Source organism: Opisthocomus hoazin, chromosome 1, assembly GCF_030867145.1.
Source record: "Opisthocomus hoazin isolate bOpiHoa1 chromosome 1, bOpiHoa1.hap1, whole genome shotgun sequence".
In the NCBI taxonomy this organism is placed as follows: Eukaryota; Metazoa; Chordata; class Aves; order Opisthocomiformes; family Opisthocomidae; genus Opisthocomus; species Opisthocomus hoazin.
In genome coordinates, this window is record NC_134414.1 from 74,373,013 (window position 1) to 74,397,391 (window position 24,379).

At 42.6% G+C, this 24,379-nt stretch overlaps 2 protein-coding genes across 3 annotated transcripts in view; one reads left to right on the plus strand and one right to left on the minus strand.

Annotated features, from left to right (window-relative positions):
• Window position 1: 1 nt before the first annotated feature.
• On the minus strand, window positions 2–14,837 carry C1H2orf49 (chromosome 1 C2orf49 homolog). Its single transcript, XM_075425945.1, has 4 exons — window positions 14,688–14,837; window positions 12,864–13,030; window positions 7,201–7,573; window positions 2–3,207 (listed from the first exon to the last, which is right to left on the minus strand). Exons 1-4 carry the CDS (start codon window positions 14,835–14,837, stop codon window positions 3,151–3,153), a joined length of 747 nt encoding a protein of 248 aa, XP_075282060.1. The 3' UTR covers window positions 2–3,150.
• Window positions 14,838–15,242: 405 nt separating this feature from the next.
• TGFBRAP1 (transforming growth factor beta receptor associated protein 1) overlaps window positions 15,243–24,379 on the plus strand; it is a 39,424-nt gene continuing 30,287 nt past the window's right edge. For both annotated transcript variants that reach the window (XM_075425957.1, XM_075425964.1), the window contains exons 1-2: window positions 15,243–15,392; window positions 18,250–18,951. In XM_075425957.1, coding sequence (XP_075282072.1) covers window positions 18,267–18,951 — 685 coding nt within the window. In that variant the 5' untranslated portion in view covers window positions 15,243–15,392; window positions 18,250–18,266. The remainder of the gene's footprint in view (window positions 15,393–18,249; window positions 18,952–24,379) is intronic.

Genomic DNA, 24,379 nt, shown 5'->3' on the forward strand with positions numbered 1-24,379 from the left:
AATAAAAGCATTTAAAACAAAATTATGATTGTGCTTTAATTGTATTTACATATTAGATATTAAAAAAAAAAAAAGTTTTCACAGCCTGAAGAAACATAACATAGGAGCCATACAAACACAAACCTTTTTGCACCCAGTCATGATGAAACTGGAGTTTAAACAATCCTCATACGGGCCCTGCTGCTACAACATAGTCTTCGACTAACTGAAATCACCAAGAAAATTATCAGCAAAACTGAAAAACTGTATGAAAACACCGAATTGACCGCAGCTGGTAAAAATGTATTCATAGGCTCTAAACTCAAAGCCAAAATATTGTTGTTCTCAGCAAGCAAGCAGGTCAAGACAACTCAGAAGACACTTAATCTTTGTGCAAGTCAGAAGTTTAACTTCTATACCAGGGCACACTTTAATTTTGTTCTGTATTACAATACATAATACCCTTTGCTCTAGCATCATTTCTGCTACTTGTTTGCTGCAAAGGCAACTGTTGGCAACACGATGCTGGCAGGACAATAAAATCAAGAGGTAACAATCCAAAGGAAGATAACTCTCTTCCCAAAGCAAACTTCAAGAAATATGGCCATATTATGCAATGTATGATCTTGACACACCTTCCAGATGGAATTCATTTGTATCCAGCAAATGGAGGAAAGTAACACGTCAGACTTCCAACAGGAATCTTCAGATGTAGAAATAAGAATTAGGAACATACTCTGTGTAACTGGGTAGGGAAAGTTTGCTCCTAGTTCCTGACATCACTCCTGAATCTGTCTCTTTTTGTACCAGGTGTGAAGTGCTCACACGTCATTCCTCTCACTAATTCAACAAGCTAAATAGATGCAACAGATCAGATTTGGTTTACTGTACACCATCTGAAGAACTGGGTTGGCTGACATTTTTGAAGTGCACACTGTGCTAATCTGATCTCACTGAATGACTGAATTCTATCCTTTGGTGACTTCGTTCTGTGACTAAGGCTCTAGTAAAGAATAGCTGTAAAAACCACCCTTATATACATGCCTCCCAAAGGCAGGCAAGCACCTCACTTACTCTCTCCTGGGGTCTGGCAATCCCCCAGTACACTGCAGCTCTGGCAATACTTCGCTGAGAGAAGAAGGATCGCTGTTAGCTAAAGGGGTAGTGGAAGGCTGTAAGAACAGCATGGCTTGCACCTTGCCCCCCAAATGCTACAACAGATGGCACAATAGTCCCAGCTTTGGGGAAAGGTAGGTGAAACATGACAAGGCTGGAAAGCACACCAGTCTGAAAACAAGACTGTGACTGTGCAATAGCAGCATCATGCTATTATTCCAGTACACTTCTACATATCACTCTTAACACACACATCCTCCTAGCAACTGAATCTACAACAAAATACAGCCTAGACTCTAAACCACTGCCAAGAAGCCACCCACAAAACAGAACTCGTGCCAGACTGTTACACTAGTGCAAGGACCAGCAGTTCACATGATACTAACTGCTGCTAAAACTCCAAAATCGCTACTGAGCCTTTTACCCTGGAAGCTTTTTCTTAAGTTCTAATCATTTCAAGTCCACTGAAATATAACCATACAAAATGAACAAGCTTAAGTACATCACAAAAAGAAGTCAGCACTACTTTGTTTCCTTTTAATTGAATTTATTTAAATAGGATAAGGCTACTTAAAAGACAACTCTTTACATACAAAATGTACATTACGTTAAAGTTTGCTATATTCAAGTACAAAAACTGCACAAGTGTTTAGTAAAAGGGAAACAGCACATGATATTTCAAAACACACACATTCTTACCATTTCACAGCATTCCAGAAGTGCCTTTTATGTTCTAACAGTGAATGGAGAACTTCTGTCAGCAATAAATGAAGCTACAGTTCTTGGTTTCAATATTAACCAATGTTAAAAATGTAAACAAGCTTTTGGATCACTACTGACAGCTTCTTTTAGTGAGTTAACTAAGTGGGTTGAGAAGCTCATTCTTTTTTTGGTTTTGTTTCACTAAGTCTGCGAGCATTATTATTTACCATCCATATCTAAAATGGAGCTAAATTGGCTTCACCTCAAGCCACCGAGATCTAATAAAAATGTTTCCATCAACCTAAATGGATTTCTGCCTTATAAGGCACTACCAATAACCCAGACGAAACACCAGGTTTCACAAAAAAACAACATCCATGTTAAATTATGAAAGGAAGAGAAAACACGTTGGTTTGGTTTTGGTTTTGTTGTTTTTAAAGAGTGCAACTACATACACTAATGCTCTCAAGGTACTTCTTTGTCTTCCTATCCCTGCCCCTCTCCAATTGTTAATAAGTTGAGAAAGCACTACCCCACATTCCACAGATTTTCCCCATATTCTATAAGTATGATTGTAACCAGGAAAACAAGCAAATTTGCTACATCGGCACATTTTTACACTTATGCATGTATAAAACACGCCCGTGTATTTAAGAGAACATAGCACTAATCCATTCACTACTTCCTCTCAAAGATTCATATCAAACAGTCCAATAACATACTTCCATCTGTGTACTTATTTCATATGTCAGTAAGAGAAACTTCAATTTGAAGTAATGCTGTTAAATAGTTCATCTCTTATCACCAACCTAACTTGCACTGTAAATTCTACACTCCTGTGCAACAAAAAGGAACAAAAATTTTGTCTCAGACTATCTTATCAGCAGAATGGTCAGTTTACTCATCTAAATGAATTATCTTTTTGAAGCTATGAAGGCTCTTGGGATCACTCTGAATCTCAATAGCTATTTTAACTATTTAAGCAGAAGTGGAACAAAATTGAATCTTACTGAAACAAAAAACCACGTGTATTTTATACGTGTGAATCGTAGGGACATGCAGAAGATGAACTATAATAATCTTGAAAACCAAAAGTGGGGGCTTTAGTATATTGTAACATTGCTACCTTTTAAAGAAGTAATGAACTACTTGGTGTACGAGAGCAGACACTCTTAAGGTGACTGGTGATAATGACTCCAGCTTTACAACAGGGAACTTTTAACCTTGTTAAAACTTCACAGCAATCTGAATCCCTGTAAGGTTTAAAAAGAATTGTACTTAACCTGTTTAAATATGACTTATCTGTTTGAAAATATGGAAGTAACATTTATATTTCAAACACCATTAGCTACTTCATGGCCAGGTAACATGCTGGATTTTCTTCTTTGCTTCCGTAGGCTTTAGATCATTCTGCAATACAAGAAAATACATAAATATTCTTAAATATACTGCACAAGTAGAAGTTAGTAATTAACCTGCCATATTCAAATACAGTACTGACTATTGCTGTACGCAGTCATATGCTACTACAACAGCTTTCTATTGCCATCTTGTGGAGAAAGTTAAATATCACAGAACTTCTCTAGAGAAGACAAAAACAAAGCCAGTGAATTCAACTACCTGCAAATCATATGTCTTTCAGTTTTTCTTCATCCTACAGCTACTTATGCAAGAATATCTTTCAATTATGCAGCTTAGAAACAGGTACATATTGGCATTTCAAAACATACTTTTAAAGTTATTTCAGATTGCCTTCTTAAAACACTTGCTGAAATGGGATTGTACAAGAAAAGGGTAGTGGTCAATGGCTCAATGTCCAGATGGAGACCAGTGACGAGTGGAGTCCCTCAGGGGTCCGTACTGGGACCGGTGCTGTTCAATATATTTATCAATGACATGGACAGCGACATCGAGTGTACCCTCAGCAAGTTTGCAGATGACACCAAGCTGAGTGGTACGGTCGAGACACCAGAAGGATGGGATGCCATCCAGAGGGACCTGGACAAGCTGGAGAGGTGGGCCTGTGTGAACCTCATGAGGTTCAACAAGGCCAAGTGCAAGGTCCTACACCTGGGTCGGGGTAATCCCCGCTATCAATACAGGCTGGGGGATGAAAGGATCGAGAGCAGCCCTGCTGAGAGGGACTTGGGGGTACTGATAGACCAAAGGCTGGACATGAGCCGGCAATGTGCGCTGGCAGCCCAGAGGGCCAGCCGTGTCCTGGGCTGCATCAAGAGAAGCGTGGCCAGCAGCTCGAGAGAGGTGATTCTGCCCCTCTACTCTGCTCTGGTGAGACCTCACCTGGAGTACTGCATTCAAGCTCTGGAGCCCTCAGCACAAGAAGGACATGGACCTGTTGGAGTGGGCCCAAAGGAGGGGTACAAAAATGATCCGAGGGCTGGAGCACCTCTCCCATGAGGACAGGCTGAGAGAGTTGGGCTTGTTCAGCCTGGAGAAGAGAAGGCTGTGGGGAGACCTGATTGCAGCCTTTCAGTACTTAAAGGGAGCCTATAGGAAAGATGGTGACAATCTTTTTAGTAGAGACAGCAGTGACAGGACGAGGGGTAATGGTTTTAAACTACGACAGGGTAGGTTTAGGCTGGATATAAGGAAGAAATTCTTTACAATGAGGGTGGTGAAACACTGGAACCTGTTGCCCAGAGAGGTAGTGGAGGCCCCATCCCTGGAAACATTCAAGACCAGGTTGGACAGGGCTCTGAGCAACCTGATCTAGTTAGCGGTGTCCCTGCTCGCTGCGGGGGGGCTGGACTAGATGACCTCTAGGGATCCCTTCCGATCCAAAACTTTCTATGATTCTATGATTCTATAAAAAAACTAACATACAACTAAGAAACCAACTTACTTTTGTCAAATAGTAAAAACGTTAGAAAAAGAATTAGAAGTTGGCTTTCCTTTGTCATGACCCGTATAAAACAGTGAAATAATTGCCAAAGCCACAGATGAACTCATCTGTCAAGTCCCGCCCCAAGAAACCCGAAAAAAATCAAGCAAGCCCAAAGTAAAACAATGGGAGATTGAAGTGGTGAAATAACTACCTTTCACCATTTAAGATAAGGAAAATAATCTGGAAAATTAGAGGTTTAATAGTTCACACAAGCAGAGTAAAGACAGGTATATGAGTTTTCAAGAACATTCTGCAACACACTAGTTAGGGGAGCACAATCTAGAGATCTCTCATGACAGTTTCAGTGTTAATTTATTTACAGCAATCCTGGATTGCAACCACTGAGAGGTTTAAGGGCATTAGACCCAAGGATCAGAGGGATACTTCTGTGCTATCCAGCACAAGAACTTTAGTTTTTCTTGAAAGTCAAAGAACCGTCACTTGCTTGAAAAGGCAATTGTCATTACTGTCATTATACTAAAAATACACCAGGATTTACACTCTACAGGGCTCATCTGCCAAGTATACTGATTCTTCCTGGCTATATCACTTATTATTCAATACCATGTTCTCTAATCTCAGACAGGAAAGCAACATTCATACAACACACACACATAACTTCAAATGTGTCTGACCGACATTAACCAAGACACGACTGAACTTACCTGTATTAACCTGAAAAACATAAAATGTGGCTAAGATAGAAAGCCAAGTGTCAGAGGGCACAGCTTCTGAGTGTCAGTTCTACAGTGTGACTTAAATTGTTCATCACTGTGTCTATAAAACATTTAAATTAAATATGAGGAAGCTGTGAGGTACATACTAAACAAGTGTCAAAAGCTCTGTAGGTTCAGATCTGGCCAACGCTTGGCAGAGTTCTAAATACTAAAATAAGTTGGTGACACCAGTAGTAGGAAACACATCTTTCCAGCATAAATTTGATTCAGGGCTTCAGTCATGATGCTTGAAAAAGTTGCTAAAGCTGTCTTTCAGAACAGCCACGTGTTTAGGTATTCAGGTTTAACAGAAGTCTGACGAAACCTACCAATCCACATAGCCAGGTTATCACCTCCATTCTTTCATGAAAGGATTTTTAAAAAAAGAGATTAATAGAAAGCATTTCATGAGGCAAATACTGAGAAAACAGAAGTTAGGTCTGGTGTCCTGGGAAAATTTTAATCAATGTAACTGCACATTGCACATCTAAAGCTCCCCCTGCAGTTCAACTGAGAACAGATATTCCTGCTTCTTCCTTTGAAGCCCAGACTGATTCCAGATACTCCCGTATTCCAGTGGAAATGTGAAAATTTCTTCATTTGTATCATGAAGGAATGCAACACAAATATATGACTTACCCCTACCTCGCAGCATTTCAAAGAGGAGATGACCCGTTGCTCCTTGCTTACTGTCAAGCCCTTAAAGACTAATCACATCTTTGTCAAAAATACCCACTGTTCTATGTTTCTCCGCAACTGGCAGCCACGTTCAGCACCATTACCTACACTTTCACAGATATACCCTCCTGAACTCAACATATCCTGCCTTAGCTCTTCTCTCCTCACTTCAGCTCATCACCCTCTTTCTGTCCCCATCTCTAGTGTAGTTTGCTTCTCTGCAGAAAATTTGCTTGCAGCTGAATCTAACTTGCAGAAAGAAGATAACTATTTCCCTTGACAGTTAACAGCTCAGCCATCAGTCTTCTACTTGAGAACAGCACCCTTCCATTCAAGATCTCAGCATGTCTTTCTCATTGTCTTTTAGAAGCGCAGGTACCTGATAAAGATTACCATGGCTCAAAATGAGCACTCAAACTTTGGCCTCTCACTTCAGCTAGCCCGGTTTGTTGTTACGGCTTCTCATTCAGACCCATGATCTAGGCAGCTCTCCAGATTTTCACATCCAGTTCCTCCAGCTTGCCATTTCCTAAGTGAGATTTAAAACAGATGGTGTTCTTCCTCTAAGGACATACTCTACAGCTCTCAGCATCTCACTTCAGTTCCCGTAACATCTCTTCCTTCACTTTGACAAATGAAAGCTTGTCCTACTCAACCATTCAAGTGTGATTGTTACAAATGTTATCATTCCATTTTTTTCTTCCCCACTACAGAAAACAGACCACTCGTTCTCCCTTTAAGGCTGTTCATGTTGTTCTATAATACCTGTTCTCTCTCTCAGACCTACCAGTAGGATCATTTTGTTTGTGTTTTATTTGACTGCTACCTTAAGTATTACCTACTTACTCACTTCAAAATTACATGCATGTTTTCTACAAAGCTGCCTCTCTCACACAGAGGTTTCCTATGGACAAGTACAAAGTACTTCATTTCTTTCCTTCTCATCTTTCCCAAACCAGCTACTCTTTCACCCGTTTCTAAAAAAAGACTCTACTATTACTCCAAAATGAAATAATCCTGAAAACTCTTACAAGGGTCTAGTTTTGGCTCCCACAAGTTTCAATTAAAGAAAAAGCTGCAAAACAAGACATTGAATGTACATACCGGCAAATCAGATTCTTCTTTTGGAACAGCTCTCTTTAACTTCACAACAGTAGTTCCTGCTACTGGAGACAAAGGGTACGTCTTCAGACCAGCCAACACACTGCTGTTAGTCTTTGAAACATTGTTCTGCTTAGCCTCCTTATCCCTCAATCCCAGCTTAGTGTCCTCTGATAAACTGGAGGCTGAAATGTATGTTGAGGCATTTGAAGGTACTGATAATCTTCTAACAGTGTTGGTGGTGCTTCCAGCTGGAGGAGGTTTTAGGCGATCAGCAGCTCCGTTCTCCGTCTTCTTCACCTTTATGCTTGTACTTGTTGAACTGCCATCAAATACAATTAATGGTCGTTTCCTTAAACCTTCCACCATTGCAACACTGAAAATACAAATCGTGAAATTCTCAGAAACACAAGCCAGATGGTCCAAAAATAGCATATCCAAGACATGAGTAGCGAAAACGAATTTAACCTTGCCAAAAGTAAAAATATATCCCAAAATACGAACTCTAAGCTCTTAGCTGCTCCAAACTTGGGCAACAGAAATTGACTACAAAATATTAGGGGGAGTGGGGCAGAGGGTTGTATTCCCCAGCGAAGAGGGTTATGCGAGGAACTTTCTAGGCAGACAAATACAGTTGCACGACCAAAGACCCTTATACCACTGTAGCTATTCCAGAGTAACTAAAGAGATAACACCTGTTAAATATTTCAAAACGTGTGTATTTGAGAAAACATGTGCCACCTTACCTACAAGAACAGCATCTAATGTTCTCATGCTTCTAGATCTCCCTGCTTCCACTCTTATTGATAGTCTAAAGGACTGTTAGACAAGGGAATGAAAACGTTGAACAAAAAAAGCATACCTGTTTTCAAAATAAGCTGTCTTTGAATAGGAACCCTAAGCTGATTTTATCACTTTTTTTAATATTTTGTGCCTTTAAGCCTATGTGTAGTCAGAGATGGCCAATTTACTAACAACTGATTCATGAAAAAGGAATACCATCAAGCTAATATTAAAACACTAGTATCAGGAAACATCCTGACTGCCAAAAAATAAAGCACAAAGCTAGTATAGCTCACTCTACATGAATTTAGAGTTTTAAAAAAAGCATTGCTCAAGAATGACAAAATGTTTGGAAAGCGCAGATTTAACAAATAAAAACACCAAACCACCAGTAAGTTATATAATATTCCTGTTAAGATACTTCAGTTTTCAGTACACACTTACTGTTTCATCATCTCATATTAAACAGAGGAATAAAAGTTGAACTATAGTGTTTTCAACAATTAAATATATTCATTAACTTGTAATTAATTAATTTGACAATAATGCTGTTAGGTATCTCAACAGACTTTAAAATAGCTGCAAGCAGAGAGTCCATTTGTTTGACTTGGAATAACACTAGATTAGTAGCTGCTGCTAAGCCTCACGTATTAAGAAATTACACATTGTTTACACAATTTCTGCCCAGACCAGTGGTTTCAGCTCTTATCCAGATCTGCTTCTACATTACTACCTGATCACAACAATTTATGTCACATAGTCCTCCTCTTTTTCTATTCATCAGGTTCTCAGAATCGATAGAGACAAAGAGAGACCTTCAATTCAATTGGGACTTGTTTGTCAAGAGATCACACACAACTCTTTTGCTTGTATCTACAGCAGATGCTGTTTCTAGCAGAGCTTCTACAAAACGAGATTGGCTTCCAAGACCACGAGTGCTCAGCCAGGCATGTTGTTTCACTTAAATACCACTGACATAATGGCAGTACTTAACACATCCATTAAATTAAGGAGTATAATTTCACTTGAAAAGTCTAAAAAGCTGACACGCTTCAAAAATAAAACACGGTACTTTTTGCTCACTTTGGCTTTGTCCAAGATTTTATTCAGCACTCCCGACACAGAACACATTCCCCAGAAGCCTTTTTAGAAAGCTAGTTTACAAGCTATGCAAAAGAAAAAAATTTATACCTTTTTTCAGTCACCTTCCTCAACATAAGGAGTCCGCTTTTCCAATGAAGATTTTTTGTTTTTTAATTCAGCTTGGTGAGGACTGGTAAGTCAGGAAATAACTGCAGTTCTAGGAGTTTATTTATTCTAAACTGTATTTTAGAACCATAGCACTTGTACAAATGACCACATCCTATAATACAGATAACTTTCCCAGAGAAACACTTTCGGAAAGCTCCAAAAGAAACTTGGATGCTGTACCACCGAGAACCGTCACATCTAATTTTTAGATACATGGCTCACAGAAGAACACAGAACCTTGGGTGTGACATTCACTTTCCTTATATAAAGTACAGGCAGCTTAAAAGCTTCAGAGCAGGACTCATGTTAGCCAGCAGTCTTCTGAGTGAGGACACTGATGCTAGCTAACAGCTGAAAAGAACCATTTTGGGATCATGACCCCTCCTGCAGGACACTCTCTGTGAAACTTAGAATTCAATGCACATCTCTTACAATCTTAGAGGAACATTCTAGCCACACTTTGGGCCAGGGTGGACAGAGGGCATGCTCTAATCCTGCTGTTTACAGGCAAAGAATATAAGATTTACTACAGGAAGCAAAAGCTTCTCTACATGAGCAATCTGGGTTTCCACTGTTCCACATGACTACCCGTTTAGTCAGGATGTCCTCTGAGCAGCTCTTGTTTATGAGGACAATTTAATGAAAAATGCTCCTACTCTTGTCCAGCTTAGCCTGGTACTTCAGGTAGCACCCTAAAAACAGAAGCGTAGGTTTTAGCTCCCACCCCGATTATCCTAAACATTCACGTTACCAAAACAGGCAGGTGATCACCTCTCTGTCTGAAACTGGTCAGAAGCGCCATTTTTTACACTGAGCTCAGTATTATTGGTGCATTAGCAGTTCTCAGAGGATGCCAAAGCGGCCTCTTGGGTGATTAAGGAGAAATGATGAGCTCTGCCAAGGCCACAGCTCTGAGCATGCATAGCCACAGTGCTCCTGGAGACAAGACAGTTTGCAGGTGAGTCTTCAGACTCGATGGCACTTCAGAAACTACATATACATTTTGAGATTCATACCATCCTCTTTCTTCCAGCAGGCAAGATTGTCTTACAGATCTACAAAATTAACTGTCCCTGAACGCAAATACTTTCTGAAATATTTGAAGTTGGATAGACTGTATTTGGTTTTATTTGATATGATTATCTGCAAGCTCAAATTTTCAGTAATAAGATACACAAACCATCATCTGTGTCCTCAGATATTTGATTGCATTATTAGGTATAACACTTCACTGCAGCTCAGCTGACATACAGCAAGTCTTTTAGGACACGCCATCAATCACCAGCAGTAAAGCTAAACACTATCTTCAACACTGACTTTTAAGTTTCAATGTGTTTTTACCTTCTATCTGTAACTACTAGAGGCATGCAAACACTTACTGAGCTGTGCTGATCAAGTCTCCAATTAGTTCCAGCACACGTTATGAAGCTGCGCTTTCCACAGAGGAACCCATCAGAAAGCTCCTGCTGTTGACACAATCAGTCAGTTTATCCGACTTCCAAACTGAACTAACAGCACACTTAGTTCCCATCTCTGACTTGCACGTAACTTACAGACACACAATACTTAGGAATTTTGATTTGTTTTTAAAAAAAACAATGCCAAGTTCTACTTCCCCCTCGTGCAGAGGCACTGTGCCAGGTCTGCTTCAGTGGTGCACACAACTATGAGGGAAAGTGTAATATTTTAACATCCAAAAAGATGATTGCACTTCCTTGATTCTTTCTGTCAATGCACTAAAACTGAAGTTCTCTCTGGGCAACTTTTACTTACTGAAAGTGTTGAAAGTCCCTTTCTCCCATTTCTATGGGGCTAGTAATACTCGCAGTAAAAGATTAACTTTTCTAGACAGTATTTTGCCAGCATATTTGTTAAGTATGAAAGATGTAATACAAGCAAACCAGTAACTGCTGGAAAATCTTAGAACTGTCTAACAACAGAGTAAAACACTACGCCTAGAATGCTAGATGTTAAGCGCTAAGAGCAACTAGTAAAGAAAAGCAGACCGGCAGATTAAACATATATCCTTTTACCTACTATTTCCCAGCAAATACTACACAGGTTTAACCATTATTGAATTTTAGTGTACCAAAACAAGAGCACCTAAACTTATCCTACATATAAACTCCACATGAAGCCATGCTACCATCTAAAAATTAACATTGCCTCCTTCTCTCAAAAACATCCAGCCTGCTATCTTTATTTGAAAAAAAACTATTTTGCACTTGTTTCAGCACACCAACAGTTTATTATTATTGAAACACTAACCTCATGCTTTCATCCTCAAGTTGCCAGTTGTAAACAAAGGAAGGTACTATAACCTTTTATGCATATGGGGGAAAAAAAACCCCTAACTTGACTTAACAAGACAACTCGGCATCCTAGCCACTGCCAAATATTTTTTACACTAGGAAAAAAAAAAAAAAAACAAATCACAGAATTGGTTTACCTCTTCCTAGTTAGAAACTTCAGTAAAGCTAATACAGACACACGACATCAACAAGCTGTAACACTGCAAAACTATTATGAGAAATTCCATCCACCTTTCCTTTAGCATTTACTGCTGAAGCTAAATCAGAACATATCAAAGTCTTAGGCAGGGGGAAGGTCAGCAGGAGAAGAGATTCAGTAATATTATCTACTGAGGAAGATTTTGCTTTATGATCAAATACAAACAGAAAGGTTTTATAAACAAGGCAGAATGTTTCTTCCCAAAAGCAGGTGTTAGTTTCGAACTGGGCACGCAAAACAGCTCCAGCATACACCCCTGACTTTAGAGTAGACCAACCCTGTTCAGGAAGCAAAGCATAATTAAACGTGCTTTTGATACTTTTCTTAAACACTGTAAATATTATTATTTAACAATTCTATGGTGAAACAAAAAATAACTAATTTTTCTTCACTATAAAGTATTTCAAAATGTACCAACAATCTGGTATCAAAAAAGGCTAGGGGATGAAGAGATCAAGAGCAGCTCTGGGAAGGACTTGGGGGCATTGGTTGATGAGAAGCAAAACATGAGCTGGCAATGTACGCTCGCAGCCCAGAAGGCCAACCATACCCTGGGCTGCATCAAGACAAGCGTGGCCAGCAGGGCAAGAGAGGGGATTCTGCCCCTCTGCTCTGCTCTGGTGAGACCCCCACCTGGAGTCCTGCATTCAGCTCTGGAGCCCTCAGCACAAGAAGGACATGGAGCTGTTGGAGTGGGTCCAGAGCAGGCCACAAAAATGATCCGAGGGCTGGAGCACCTCTCCTGTGAGGAAAGGCTGAGAGAGCTGGGGCTGTTCAGCCTGGGGAAGAGAAGGCTGTGGGGAGACCTTATTGCAGCCTTCCAGTACCTGAAGGTGGCTTATAAGAAAGATGGGGACATAGTCTTCAGTAGGGCTGTAGCCATAGGATGAGGGGTAATGGTTTTAAACTAAAAAAGGGTAGACTCAGACTAGATATAAGGAAGGTGGTGAAACACTGGAACAGGTTGCCCAGAGAAGCTGTGGAGGCCTCATCCCTGGGGGGCATTCTCTGTAAACTGTAGCAATGTCCAACGTACAAGTTTCATTAATCAGGCAAACAAAGATTAAACTAAATGCATTGTCCTAAATTCTCCAAGTCTAGCCCAATAAAAGCTAAATTACCTCTTATTCTCACTTTTCAACTCATTTTGCTGCCTTTTCTTTTCCATCATTTTCCCCCATCTACTTTTCGGTAAGTCACGCTGAGGCAGGGGAATGGCATGCTGAATATAAAGATCAGTGAGACCGTCTTTGTCCATCTTTACATCATTTTTGACTACTATATTCTTCTGTGGGGAACAGAAAAAAAACAATTGTTATTATTACGACAAATTCAAAGCACAAGCATCTTAGTGGCATAATTTCTTTCTTCAAAAGCCACCTTAAGGTAGCATATTGGGCACAAAGGGTTTAAGAATTGAGGGGGCTGAAGGGGTGAGCAGTTTGGAGAGGCCATGAACCGTCCTGTGCCAATGTCAGCGTGGTCTCCTGCCTTCCTGCTGTCAGCTTCCCTCCTTTTCCATGTGGATTGGACTCAGGCCCCCCCTTCAGCATCTCCTACCCCAGGTGGCAGCAGCTCTTTGTTAACTGTATTTGAGCACAGGTATCATGAACTCCTCCGTTTTAAATTTTGGTGTATGATCAGTTGTTTTCATCAGTGCCACAGACAGCTGGATCCAGCTGTGACCTGTTCTGGGCAGTTCAACAGCTTTGCCCACACAGGTGAACCCTGCAGCCCCTCCCTATCCAAAACCCTGCAAATTTTCTGATAAAAATAGTAGGGGGGGAAAAAAAAGTTATGGTAGACATACTGTTAATAACTGTTGTTTCCCTGCACTCTGAAACACATTTCCCTGAATCCAACTACAATACCAGAGCTCTTGTTCACGCTTCCGAAAAGTGGGCAACTAGAACATATCGCAGTTCAAACTTACAGACGCAGAGCCACGCTTCCTTCCCCAGTTCCCAAATAATCAGTTGTGAAATGAGATTTCTAATAGCTGCCACTCAGAACACCAGTTCTCTTTCTAATTGTGTATAGAGTTGTGAAAAGAAACTTCCTGGTACCTCCTGTCAAACCTATTAAAAGATAAAAAAACCCCACAAACTTCCTACAAACTAGAGGTCAATGAAAGCGGGTCAAGTCTCCGCCACTACTGGTTTTGGCAACACTTCGACTTCTGATGTGGGCCTAAAACGTTTATGTCCACATCAACTACGTGGACAAGAGCACACAAAAATTCAGCAAGCTCATACAAAGACCTAAAACTTCGATTACTGTTATTCATGCACATAGAATTTTCAGGCAAAGCAGCAACCAATGTTCCAAATCACATTATCTGAAGATTCAAACAAAAAATTGTTCACTTTCAAACCCAGATTTTTTCAATTCTGCATATTTAAGCGTTAGCTTGATGTTACGTAGGATCCATCTCCTTAATTCACTGGGTACGAGCGTGGCAGCTTTAAGAGAGTACAGACCACCCTCCCACAGATCATTTCCGTGCCTGCAGACGCTGCCTCACAGGCAAGTTGCCTTGGGTCTATTCCTCCTCAGCATCGACAGCATCAGCGCCCAGGCGCTGTCAGAGCCCGCAGACACGGAGACACCCCTCGCACCGCAAGGCCCCAGCCTACAGAGCGCGGACTGGGGGTTTGGTTTGGTTCTTTTCCCCCGAGCGCTTCCTGCGCGCCCCTTACGGGCGGCACAACGGCTGCAAACTGCCGGGAGAGAGAAAACCTCCCGCGCAGGCGATGGCGGGCAGGGCTGCCCTGCGGAGCGCAGCGGAGACGCCAGCAGGGAGGGGGTAGGGCGGAGGGGGGACACGGCAGCCGGCACGGCCGCAGGCCCGGAGGCCTCCCCTCCCGCCGGGCGGGGCAGCCGCCGCGACCCCCCCGCCCCAGGCGTCGGCGCCGGCTCCGCTCCCCGGCGGGGCCCGGGCGCACCTGCTCCAGGGTGAGCTGCAGGAACTCCTCCGAGAGCAGCTCCGGGTGCAGCAGCAGCTCCTCCGAGTCCGGCCGCCCCGAGCGCCGCTCCTCCGCGCCGCCTCCCGCCCGGCCCCGGCCCCTTCCCCGGCCCCTGCCCTGCGCCGCCATCTTTCTCCCCCGGCGGGCCCTTTCCGGTCTCCCACAATGCCGCGCGGGGAGCGGCGCGAGCCGCGTGACGTCAGGACGGCGCGGAGAAGGGGGAGGGGGGGGAGCTGCTTTCCCGGCGACGCAAAACTGTAACGTGCAGCGCTCGAGGCACGGGCGGCCGCTGACGTCAGGCGAGTAACGCAGCGACAACGCGCGCGCGTGGGACAAGACGCGCTCCCCCGCCCGCGGCCACGCCCCCATGGGCGGGGCTCGCTGAGGCACCACCCCCCGCCCTCAGGGCCGGGTGCCTCTCTCCCACGTGACCGGAAGAGCCCCGGCCCCTCTAGGTGAGGCGGCCCCTCTGCCTCGCTCACCCCTCCCCGCCGGGAAGCGGTGACGCCGGCGCGGGGCGGGGCCTGCGCCACACCGGAAGCGGACCCCCGCGCGCCGCGATTACTTGGGGCTGACAGCGCGGCCTGAGGCGGCGCCGGATCGGCCCCGGCCGCCGGCACCGCACCGCAAGACCTCGGAAGCGGCGGGCCTGGCTCCCGGTGCGGCGGCGCCTGGAGCTGGCAGGTGCTGGGGGAGGAGGGCGAGGGGGAGGAGAGGCTCCGTCGCCCGGTGGGGCGGAGGCGGGCGGCCCGGGTTCGCGACGCCGTGCGTGGGCCGCCCGGCCGGGCTGCCGGCCTGTGAGGGGACGGGGTGCAGTGAATGGGGCCGCTTCTGCCGCCCTGCGGCCCGGCCCGGGCGCAGCGCGTCCCCGTCCTCCGTGGAGTCGCACCCGCGGCTCAATTAGAGCTCGCCCGCGGTTAATTGTGCGGGGTGCGGGAGTGTGGCTACGCGAGGGAGCGGTGCGGAGGTGGGGGGGAGGCTGTGGATTTGCGGGGCAGCAGTCGCAAGCCAAACGCAGATGCAAGGCGAGTTGCTTCCCAGAAGCGAGGGAGAGCCGCTTTCCCCTGCTCACCGGGAATCAGGGCGCGCAGGGTGGTCAGTGCCTCAAAAAATAACATTTAGTAAGTGGGTAATTTGCTTGCCTGGTGATTGGTTTTTGACAGCAAACATCCCCATTATCTTGTTTTGCGGACTTCTGGACATCCACAAAGTAACGGGCTGACTTCCATTTGCGATTCTGGGATGGCCTCTTGCACTTTAAAGGAACAATGTGTTGTGCAGAACCCGCTGCTTTGCAGCACGCGTAGGCCCCTGAGCTCTTACAAGTGAGAGCAAAATACATATAAAAAAAAAAAACAACACATGGAGATGATGTGTGCTGACATTTGTTGTTCTTAATAGCTTTTTTCACAGCTTTTGTCTCGTGTGAATGTTTTAATTTCTTTGCTACCAGACTTATGTAGTACTATGTTAATTTTTTTCTGCTCAGGGATTGGATGTTTATTTTTATTTATTTTATATTTTTACTTTTCATCTACTTTCATTCTCTAAGTTTTCCTGGAGGGTTTTAGTACATCTTGGTCAAGACCAAAATTCTGTAGTTCTCCCAATGGTATAGGTTAACATTTTTATTGCGGGCTACAGCAGTGTGAAGTTCTTGACAGCTTCAGGTACAAAAGCTGCTTGACACCTCCAGACAACAGTTTATCACTTCTGACTACACACAGGCTCTTAAAAATCGTTGGGGGTTTTCTGGCAGTCAACCTTTGGGCAGTCCCCTTTAAGTTAAATACAATGTGTTTCTTTTGATAACATTCGAGGGATAACTGTAGCTGTGTTGCCAGAGACTTGCATTATCATTTTACCCTAGGCTGTTTCTCTGAGTACTTCCTGGGTTTGTTTGTTTGTTTTCTTTGTTGAAGGTCAGAACACTAATGTGCACCCTAGGTGAGGATGCAGTTTGAAAATGTCGTGGAAGCCCAAACTTAAAATCTTTTTAACTTTAAAAAGAAAATAGGAAGTTCTTAGCATAAAAGATCACTACTGTCTCTTGGTAACATGGTTTGCTTCTGGCTATATTCTTAGTTTGATCTGATTTTATTTAGTGGTTACTTGTGAGTTGCAACTCACCTTTTCTCACTCCATTTTGGAAATTTTTACCATGGTTTTCATTGTTCCCTTGCAAAAGGAAGGGATTTTTTAGATGTAATAATTTGAAACTAAGTTAATTTTGACTGTGTTTAGTTTCAGGATTGTTCATGAGAGCATTTTGTTGATGTTGATGTCTCTGTTGGTCCACAGAAATGTCATTTGATGTTTTGTATCTCCATTGTACACGTGGACTAGAAGTAATTGTATGTGTTGGCTCTTAAATCCATTCAAGATGTTTAGTGTTGTGACTTCCCTTGTGTTGGCTAAGAGGTTGTTACAGACCAGTCATAACAAATTAAAAGGTGATTAAACAAGGTCAGCATTTTCTCATCTGCTCTTCTTTGGAGTGTTGAGCACAGCTGTCTGCTGGTTTCTTGTAAATATAGCACAAGTCTGGAGTATAATAAAATTACACAAACTGTTTTTAAAACACTATTAATTGCTTCATAAACTGCATCTGTCCCTTGACAGTGCTTGATTGAAAAAGGGTGGGTATAATTCGTAAAATGAATATTAGAAGTGCTGCTTAGCACTTAAAAGACAGACTTTTGGAATGGTTGTGATAGTAGAGAACAGAAGCTGTTTTAATTTCTGTGATACTGTATCTTGAGTTTAAGGAATGCTTTATGGACCATGATTCCAAATTTGCTGTGTGAATGTGCTTTATAGTTGTTGGTGCATCTAGTCAGATACAGAGAATGTGTGAAGTAGCACTGAATAAAACAGATGCTCTACAGATACTAAAAAAAAAAAAGACAACAACTTTTATGGTTTGGATGATACCTGGCTTAAATTACTAAGTGGCTTGGAAGGTACATATTTCTGATTGCTGGAGAGTAAGGAATGTAAAGTATGTGTTAAAATGGAATATACTTATGATAAGCCATGAAGAGACTGTGTACTAGCAGGCCTAGATTGAGTGTAAAGCAACATGAGATGTTAACTTGTAGCACTGAATGCTGTGTGGCTTCTGTGGAAGTCTGAGAGCTGAAGCTTGTATATTTTCATGTGCAGGTGACAGAAGCCTGTGCGTGACAGGCTTATAAATGGCTGAGTACTGGCAGGAACCACTTGTAGTGTCAAAGTGTCTGAGCAAGACAATAATATGCTGGTTACTTGTGGAGAAAGCATCACTTCAAAATAGCTGGGTGCTGTTGTGTATCTGCTTCAGAATAGATCTGAAGCTGTAAGCACATAATTCGATTAATTTCTGTGGTTATTGGTGTGCTCGTTCTGACTTGTTTAATCAGGCTGGAATAGAGTATAGGTTATTAAAAAATGTGACAATGAAGTTTTTGTATTGGTAAATGTTAAATTTCTACCTCTGATACTTGACTATGTATGTGGAGGTAAATAGTGATTTCTTTTTTTTTTTTTCCTCTTTAATCAGATCACCCAGAAGACACAATGAGTGTTAAAGCTTTCAAACTCGTTTCTGCTGTTGAGCGGGAGATGTTAATGGGAGACAAAAATTACATCAACATCGAATGCATTGAGTGCTGCGGAAAGAACCTCTATATTGGAACCAACGACTGCTTTATCTATCACTTTCTGTTGGACGAAAAGATATCAACAGCTGGAAAAATAACTTTTGCTGCCACCAAACAACTGCATAAGTACCTGGGCTTGAAGAAGCCCGTGAATGAGTTGAAAGCAGCCTCTGCCCTCACCAGGCTTCTTGTGCTTTGCGACAACACAATAACACTAGTTAACATGATGAACTTGGAACCTGTCCCCACTGGCGCTAGAATCAAGGGAGCTGTGACGTTTGCATTAAATGAAAACCCTGTGAGTGGGGATCCTTTCTGTGTCGAAGTCTGCATTATCTCGGTGAAGCGGCGGACCATTCAAATGTTCATGGTGTTTGAAGACAGAGTCCAGATAGTGAAGGAAGTGTTTACTCCAGAGCAACCCTGTGCTGTGGCTGTAGATGGTTATTACTTATGTCTTGCACTTACTACACAGTATATAATTTTGAATTATAATACTGGCGTCTCCCAGGATCTGTTTCCTTATTGCAGTGATGAGAAACGACCAATTGTGAAAAGGATAGGCAGACAAGAGTTTCTGTTGGCTGGCCCCGGAGGCCTAGGTGAGACTAAGGATTGTAACTTTTTTTGCAATTTTTTTAACTTCTCTCTCTTATTTTCTCTCAATTTGGGAAGCAAAGCTTATCTAATTAAGTGTTGTGCACAGTAATGATAATTTTCTTCACAGCTATACTGAAATGTTGAGATACAATGGTAGATGGCAAATTTTTGGTACAAAGTATTATTAGAACTCTCCTGCTTTTTTTTAATGCACAGAAGTATGATTTTTGGTATTTTAATTGTGTCTATAGAAAGCTTCATTTCTGTATAGGCAGCTAACAGTACTAGTATCTTGCAGCCCAGAGTAAAAAAAATTGGTTAATACCAAGTGAAACTTCAGAGGCTGATAGCCTTTCTGTAGTGACTAGCTGGGTGGGGTTTGAGGAGCCTCATGTTGCTATAAAATTGTTAAATTGGTGTGGAAGAGTTCGTTTTTTCCTCAATTGCTATGCAGAGGAGTTCACACAAAGTCAGTTTTATAGATTGTAACAAATTCACAAATAGGTATGTTGTACTACAGTGTTAGTAAGAAATGTTTGTAAAGTGAACTATTTTTCAGCTTTATATTGCAGAAAATGATAGCTTGAGCATTGCAGAACCAAAGTTAGATCATGTGAGATAATGCTCTTGTCTAATACACAGATGATAGTGAGGACTGCTGCTGCTGTAATCTGTCTAAATCAACAATATGCTGCGAGGTCGGTAATCTTGAGCTTTTTTTGGAAAAGCTGCAGTATCCCAGAGCTGACAGACCACAGGCAGAATGCTTTCATGCTGTTTGCCATATGACTCTCCAGTTAGGAGCTGCGGTTTATGTATCTTCCCTGACACATTAGGAATAGCATAACACAAAGGTCACAACTATTTAGGCCCTAAATCAGGGATCTGAATGGGGTTTGCCTTTTTTATATAAATTCCAAAGAAAAGCAAGAGTGCGACAGTTGTTTATTGAAGTTTTGTCTTGTGACCAGAATGTGAGGTGTACATCAACTCTCCTGTTTTCTTGAGAGAAGTAGAGACTCATTAGAATATCAGTTTATGCAAATTAAAGATGTTCCAAGATGAACTTTTTTTTCAGATGTAGGACTTTCCTAAGTCGTCTTGGTTGCCTGCTTCTTATTAAAACGGTTAATTGCTTTAAAGTGGACATGTATTCGTGGACATTAATAATTTTAGTAGTGTTGTGAAAGTTAAAATTGGTGAATTGACTGTCTGAAAATATTCCCTTTTGACATGTTTCTAAGGAGATATCATTCTTACTTTAATCTTTATTTATGTTTTTAGGAATGTCAAACAACATTCTGTTGAAGTGGTTAATTTCTTTTTTGATTTAAGAAGAACAGTTATACTTTCAAAAGCATAATTGTACTTAGTTAGAAAGCAGAATTTTAGTCTGACTTTTGCTTTTATCTGGTGTCCTGGAGGAGTGCTGTACAGTAAGACCTTTACTTATAAAATCCAACATCCTTGTGTAAGTGGATTGTCCTGGGGTTAGAATATCAGGTATGCAGTATCTTAAGCAAGTGCACTTCTGCAGCTCTAAACATACTAGGAACTCCCCTTTTCCTCATAATAAAGACAAAGTCTATCTTGTACTAGCTCAGAAACTTTTCAAAGACTGTTTGCTATGGACTGTGTAGTTTTTCCTTGCCTAATTCAGCTTGGGGTTTTTTTTTTAATCATCTGTTCTCTATTTCCTCCTTACTGTTGTTTTGACTAGTATCATCCATCTTGCTGTTCTCCCTTGGTAAAATTCTTAGTGTCATTAACAGTTGTCCTTTTGAAGGTGTGAAGATGGTTGAGCACCTTTGTAATATATCAGCATTGTGTATCTTGGCATTTGAGGTAGACCTCTACTGTAAAGTAAATGGAATTGAAAAGATTTTATGTAAATCTTCAGTTTTAATTTTGGTTTGCTTTTGTACATTTTACTGGTTAAGATATTCATCTGGCTCTTGGTAGAGCATCTGTGCTAAATTCAACCTCTTTTACTGAGGTGGATGTATTCTGCATTAGTATATGTGTTTTTATAGTGTTTGAAGTCACATTTAGATTAATTTGCTTTTGAATTAAGACTGAAATTCAGAATGACAGAAAGCAACTGCTTAAAATGGTAATCATAAAGTAAAATATCTTTGAGTTTCTTGGGTACGTAACCTTTTTCCTTACCTGGACTCTTTGTATTTAAAACCAATTGTTAGAATTGTTCTTAGCTGATCCATAGACTTAGCCATTCGGTATGTTGTTGGCTCTGCTTGCAGTTAGTGTATAGCTCATTTTTTCAAAGGGAGGAGGAACTTCATTCTTGATGCATCTTCATTCTGTCCAGTAATTAGTTCATTCAGAACTGAAAACCAATTCTTTCTGTTTATGTGTAAAACTGTGCTTACCATAATTCAGTTTTTCATTTCGTGAAGCTCTGGTTGCATGTTTCTAATCAGATTTCCTGCCATACAGAGGCTTTAAGTTTTTAAAGTATTACATTTAAAAAAATTTTTTTTTTTAGGTTTCAAATTTTAAAAGTTTCAGCAAAAAGTTCTTGCATATTGGCACAGGGCACACTTTCTAGCGCCAGCTGGAACAGCTGCCCCCAAACATCAGAGACCTCAACTCAGACCAAGCTCCCAAGGGAGGGTGCAGCTCTTGAGGTCTTGAGCTGAAGGGAGAGCCTGGTGCATCTTGCCGAGACCAGGGCAGGGGGAAATGTCCTTGTCTGCAGGAGATGTGTATTTGGTTGGGGACTTCTGTGGCCAAATAAAGGAAATGCAGGAGGAGGTCAGCAGAGTGTACGGCATCAGAGATGACAAAAAAGAATATGAGTCTTCTCCAGGACCCAGACAGGAGCCTGAACCCCAGCTGTACTGAGGGAAGGGCAGACTGAGTCTCTGCTTGTTCTGTGATGGCAAAGGCTGGAAACTTGTGACTTCTCCTAAAAGGAAGAACTCTCCTCTGCCTGCAGATCTGCATTTATACACTATGTTCAGTGCTCAGCAGTAGCAGATGAGAAGCAGGAAGCTCTGTCCAACAAATCATCTGAGCTTGCACAATGCAGTACCACCAGGAGAAATTAGCAAGTAATAGTAATGGGAGAGTCCCTCGTGTTGGAGATGGAGGTTTTCTTATCAGTCCTGCTGGTGAGGAAGGACAGCCTGAGGAGGAGTGGGTGGATCATGCAGGTCACCAGCTGATTGCACAGCTTGTGGTCATGAGGGATTTGGCTTTTATGACCATGTATCCCTATTTAAGGAAGAGAATGGGATCCACTAGGCCAAGTGAGGCAAAGGCATTTTTGACAACAAGCTGACCAGTCTGGTAAGGAGGCTGGATTTAAACTAGGAGTGGTGGTGGTAGGCTGAGTTGGCAAACAAAGAGTGTGGGATTGTGTGGATGAGAGACTTTGTCATCAACAAGCAGGACAGAAGAAACCCTGCTTTGGGCATATGCACACAAAGCAGTGTGTACAAAACAACCTGATGGTGAAAGCTCCCTCACTTTTTATGCAAAATCAGCTGAGTTGGGGGTTACTTGTTACATGAGAGCAGCAGGAAGCTGTGGTGTTGTGCCTTGGGACTAGAGGAGGAGGCGGCAGCTGAGAGTTTATGGATTAGGGTTGGAGGACAGACTAACACAGGTGACACTGTGATGAGTGTCTGCTACAGACCACCTCATCAAGAAGAAGACGTGGGTAAGGCCTTCTTCAGATAGCAGGAAGAAACCTACATTTGTAGGCCCTGGTTCTTAGGAGGCACCTGAACTACTCCAGTACCTGCTGGAGTGGCAGCACAGCAGGGCACAAGCAGTCCAGGAGCTTTCTGGAGTGCGTTGGTGGTGACTGAGGAACTGATGAGGGGATGTGCTGTGTTGAACTTGGCTAGGCATGTGAAGGTCAGGGGAGCAGCCTTGCTACAGCGTCCATGAAATGTTGAAGCTCAGGATCCTGAGAGAAGGGAACAAGGCAGAAAGACTACAAGCCTGGACTTCAGGACAGCAGACTTTGGTTTGTTCAGGGACCTGCTTAAAAGAATCCCATGGGATATCCTGGAGAGAAGGACTGCTTCCTCCAAGTTCAAGAATGTCCATCCTAATGAGCAGGAAAACAAGCAAAGGTGGCGGGAGACCTGCATTAATGAAGAAGCAGCTCTTGACAAAACTCAAATAAAAGGAAGCAAACAAGGTGAAACAAGGGACGAGTGGCCTGCCAGCAATATAGAGACACTGTGCAAGCATGTGGGATGGGGTTAGGGAGGCCAAAGTCCATCTGGTATTGAATCTGGTGAGCACTATGAAGGGCAACAAAAAGAGCTTCTACAAGCATATCAGCAGCAAAGGAAGGTCAAGGAAAATGGATGCCCACTGCTGAATGGGCAAGGGACTGCCAAAGGACATGGGAAAGCCTGAGGTGCTTAATGCCTTTACTTTGACTGTCGCTGGTATGACCTACCTTCAAGAATCCTCAGCCTCTAGCACCAGTGGGAAAACAAAAACCTGTGCTCTGTAGAGAAGCATCAGGTTATGGCACACTCAAATAAACTGGACAGGCAAATCCCTGGGACCTGATGGGATGCACCCATGATGCTTGAGTATGGTGATTGGTTGGCCATTCTTGATTATCTTTGAAAGGTCACGATGATTGGGGGATGTTCCTCAGAACTGGAAGAAAGCATATGTCTTCACTTCTGTCTTAGGTGAGCAAGAGAGAGGACACAGGGAGCTGCAGACAGGCCAGCCTTACCTCAGTCCCCAGAAAGACGATGGAGAAAAATCCTCTTGGAGCTGTTTCCAAATATACAAAGGACAAGAAAGTGATTTGGTGTAATCAACGTGATTTACAAAAGGGAAATTGCCTGACCAGCCTGATAACCTTGTATGATTAGATACATAGATCGGTAGATGGAGAGCAGTGATGTTGTGAACTTAAGCAAGGCTTTTGATCTCCCATAACAATTTTGTAACAAACAGATGAAGACTACACCAGAGAAACAGTGAGGTGGATTAAACGCCTGGCTCAGAGTTTTGTAGTCAGCAGCACAAAGTCCATCTGAAGGCCGGTCACTAGTCATGTACCCCAGGGGACTGATAGTGAGATCAGTACTAACATCTTCATTAACAACAGGGACAGTGGGTCAGAGTACACGTTCAGCAAGTTTGCAGAAGATACAAAAGTAGGAGATGTGGCTGATATGCCAGGGGGTTGTGTTGCCATTTAGAGGGACTTTGACAGGCTGGAGAAATGGGCTGACAGGAACCTCGTGAAGTTCAGCGAAAGGCAATGTGAAGTCCTGCACCTAAGGAGGGAAAGTTCCATGCACCAGTACAGACTGGGGGCTAGTCAGCTGGAAAGCAGCATTGCAGAGGGGGAAAGTGACCATGAGCCAATGATGTGCCCTTGTGGCAAAGAAGCCCAACAGCCTACTGGGCTGCGTTAGGAAA

Coding starts and splice junctions, on each gene's coding strand:
- C1H2orf49 (XM_075425945.1), bottom strand. CDS start 14,837: ATGGCGGCGCAGGGCAGGGGCCGGGGAAGGGGCCGGGGCCGGGCGGGA. Junction 7,574..12,863: donor TTGAAAAGTGAGAATAAGAG/GTAATTTAGCTT, acceptor TTGTATTTTCAG/TGTTGCAATGGTGGAAGGTT. Junction 3,208..7,200: donor AAGAAGAATCTGATTTGCCG/GTATGTACATTC, acceptor CTTGTATTGCAG/AATGATCTAAAGCCTACGGA.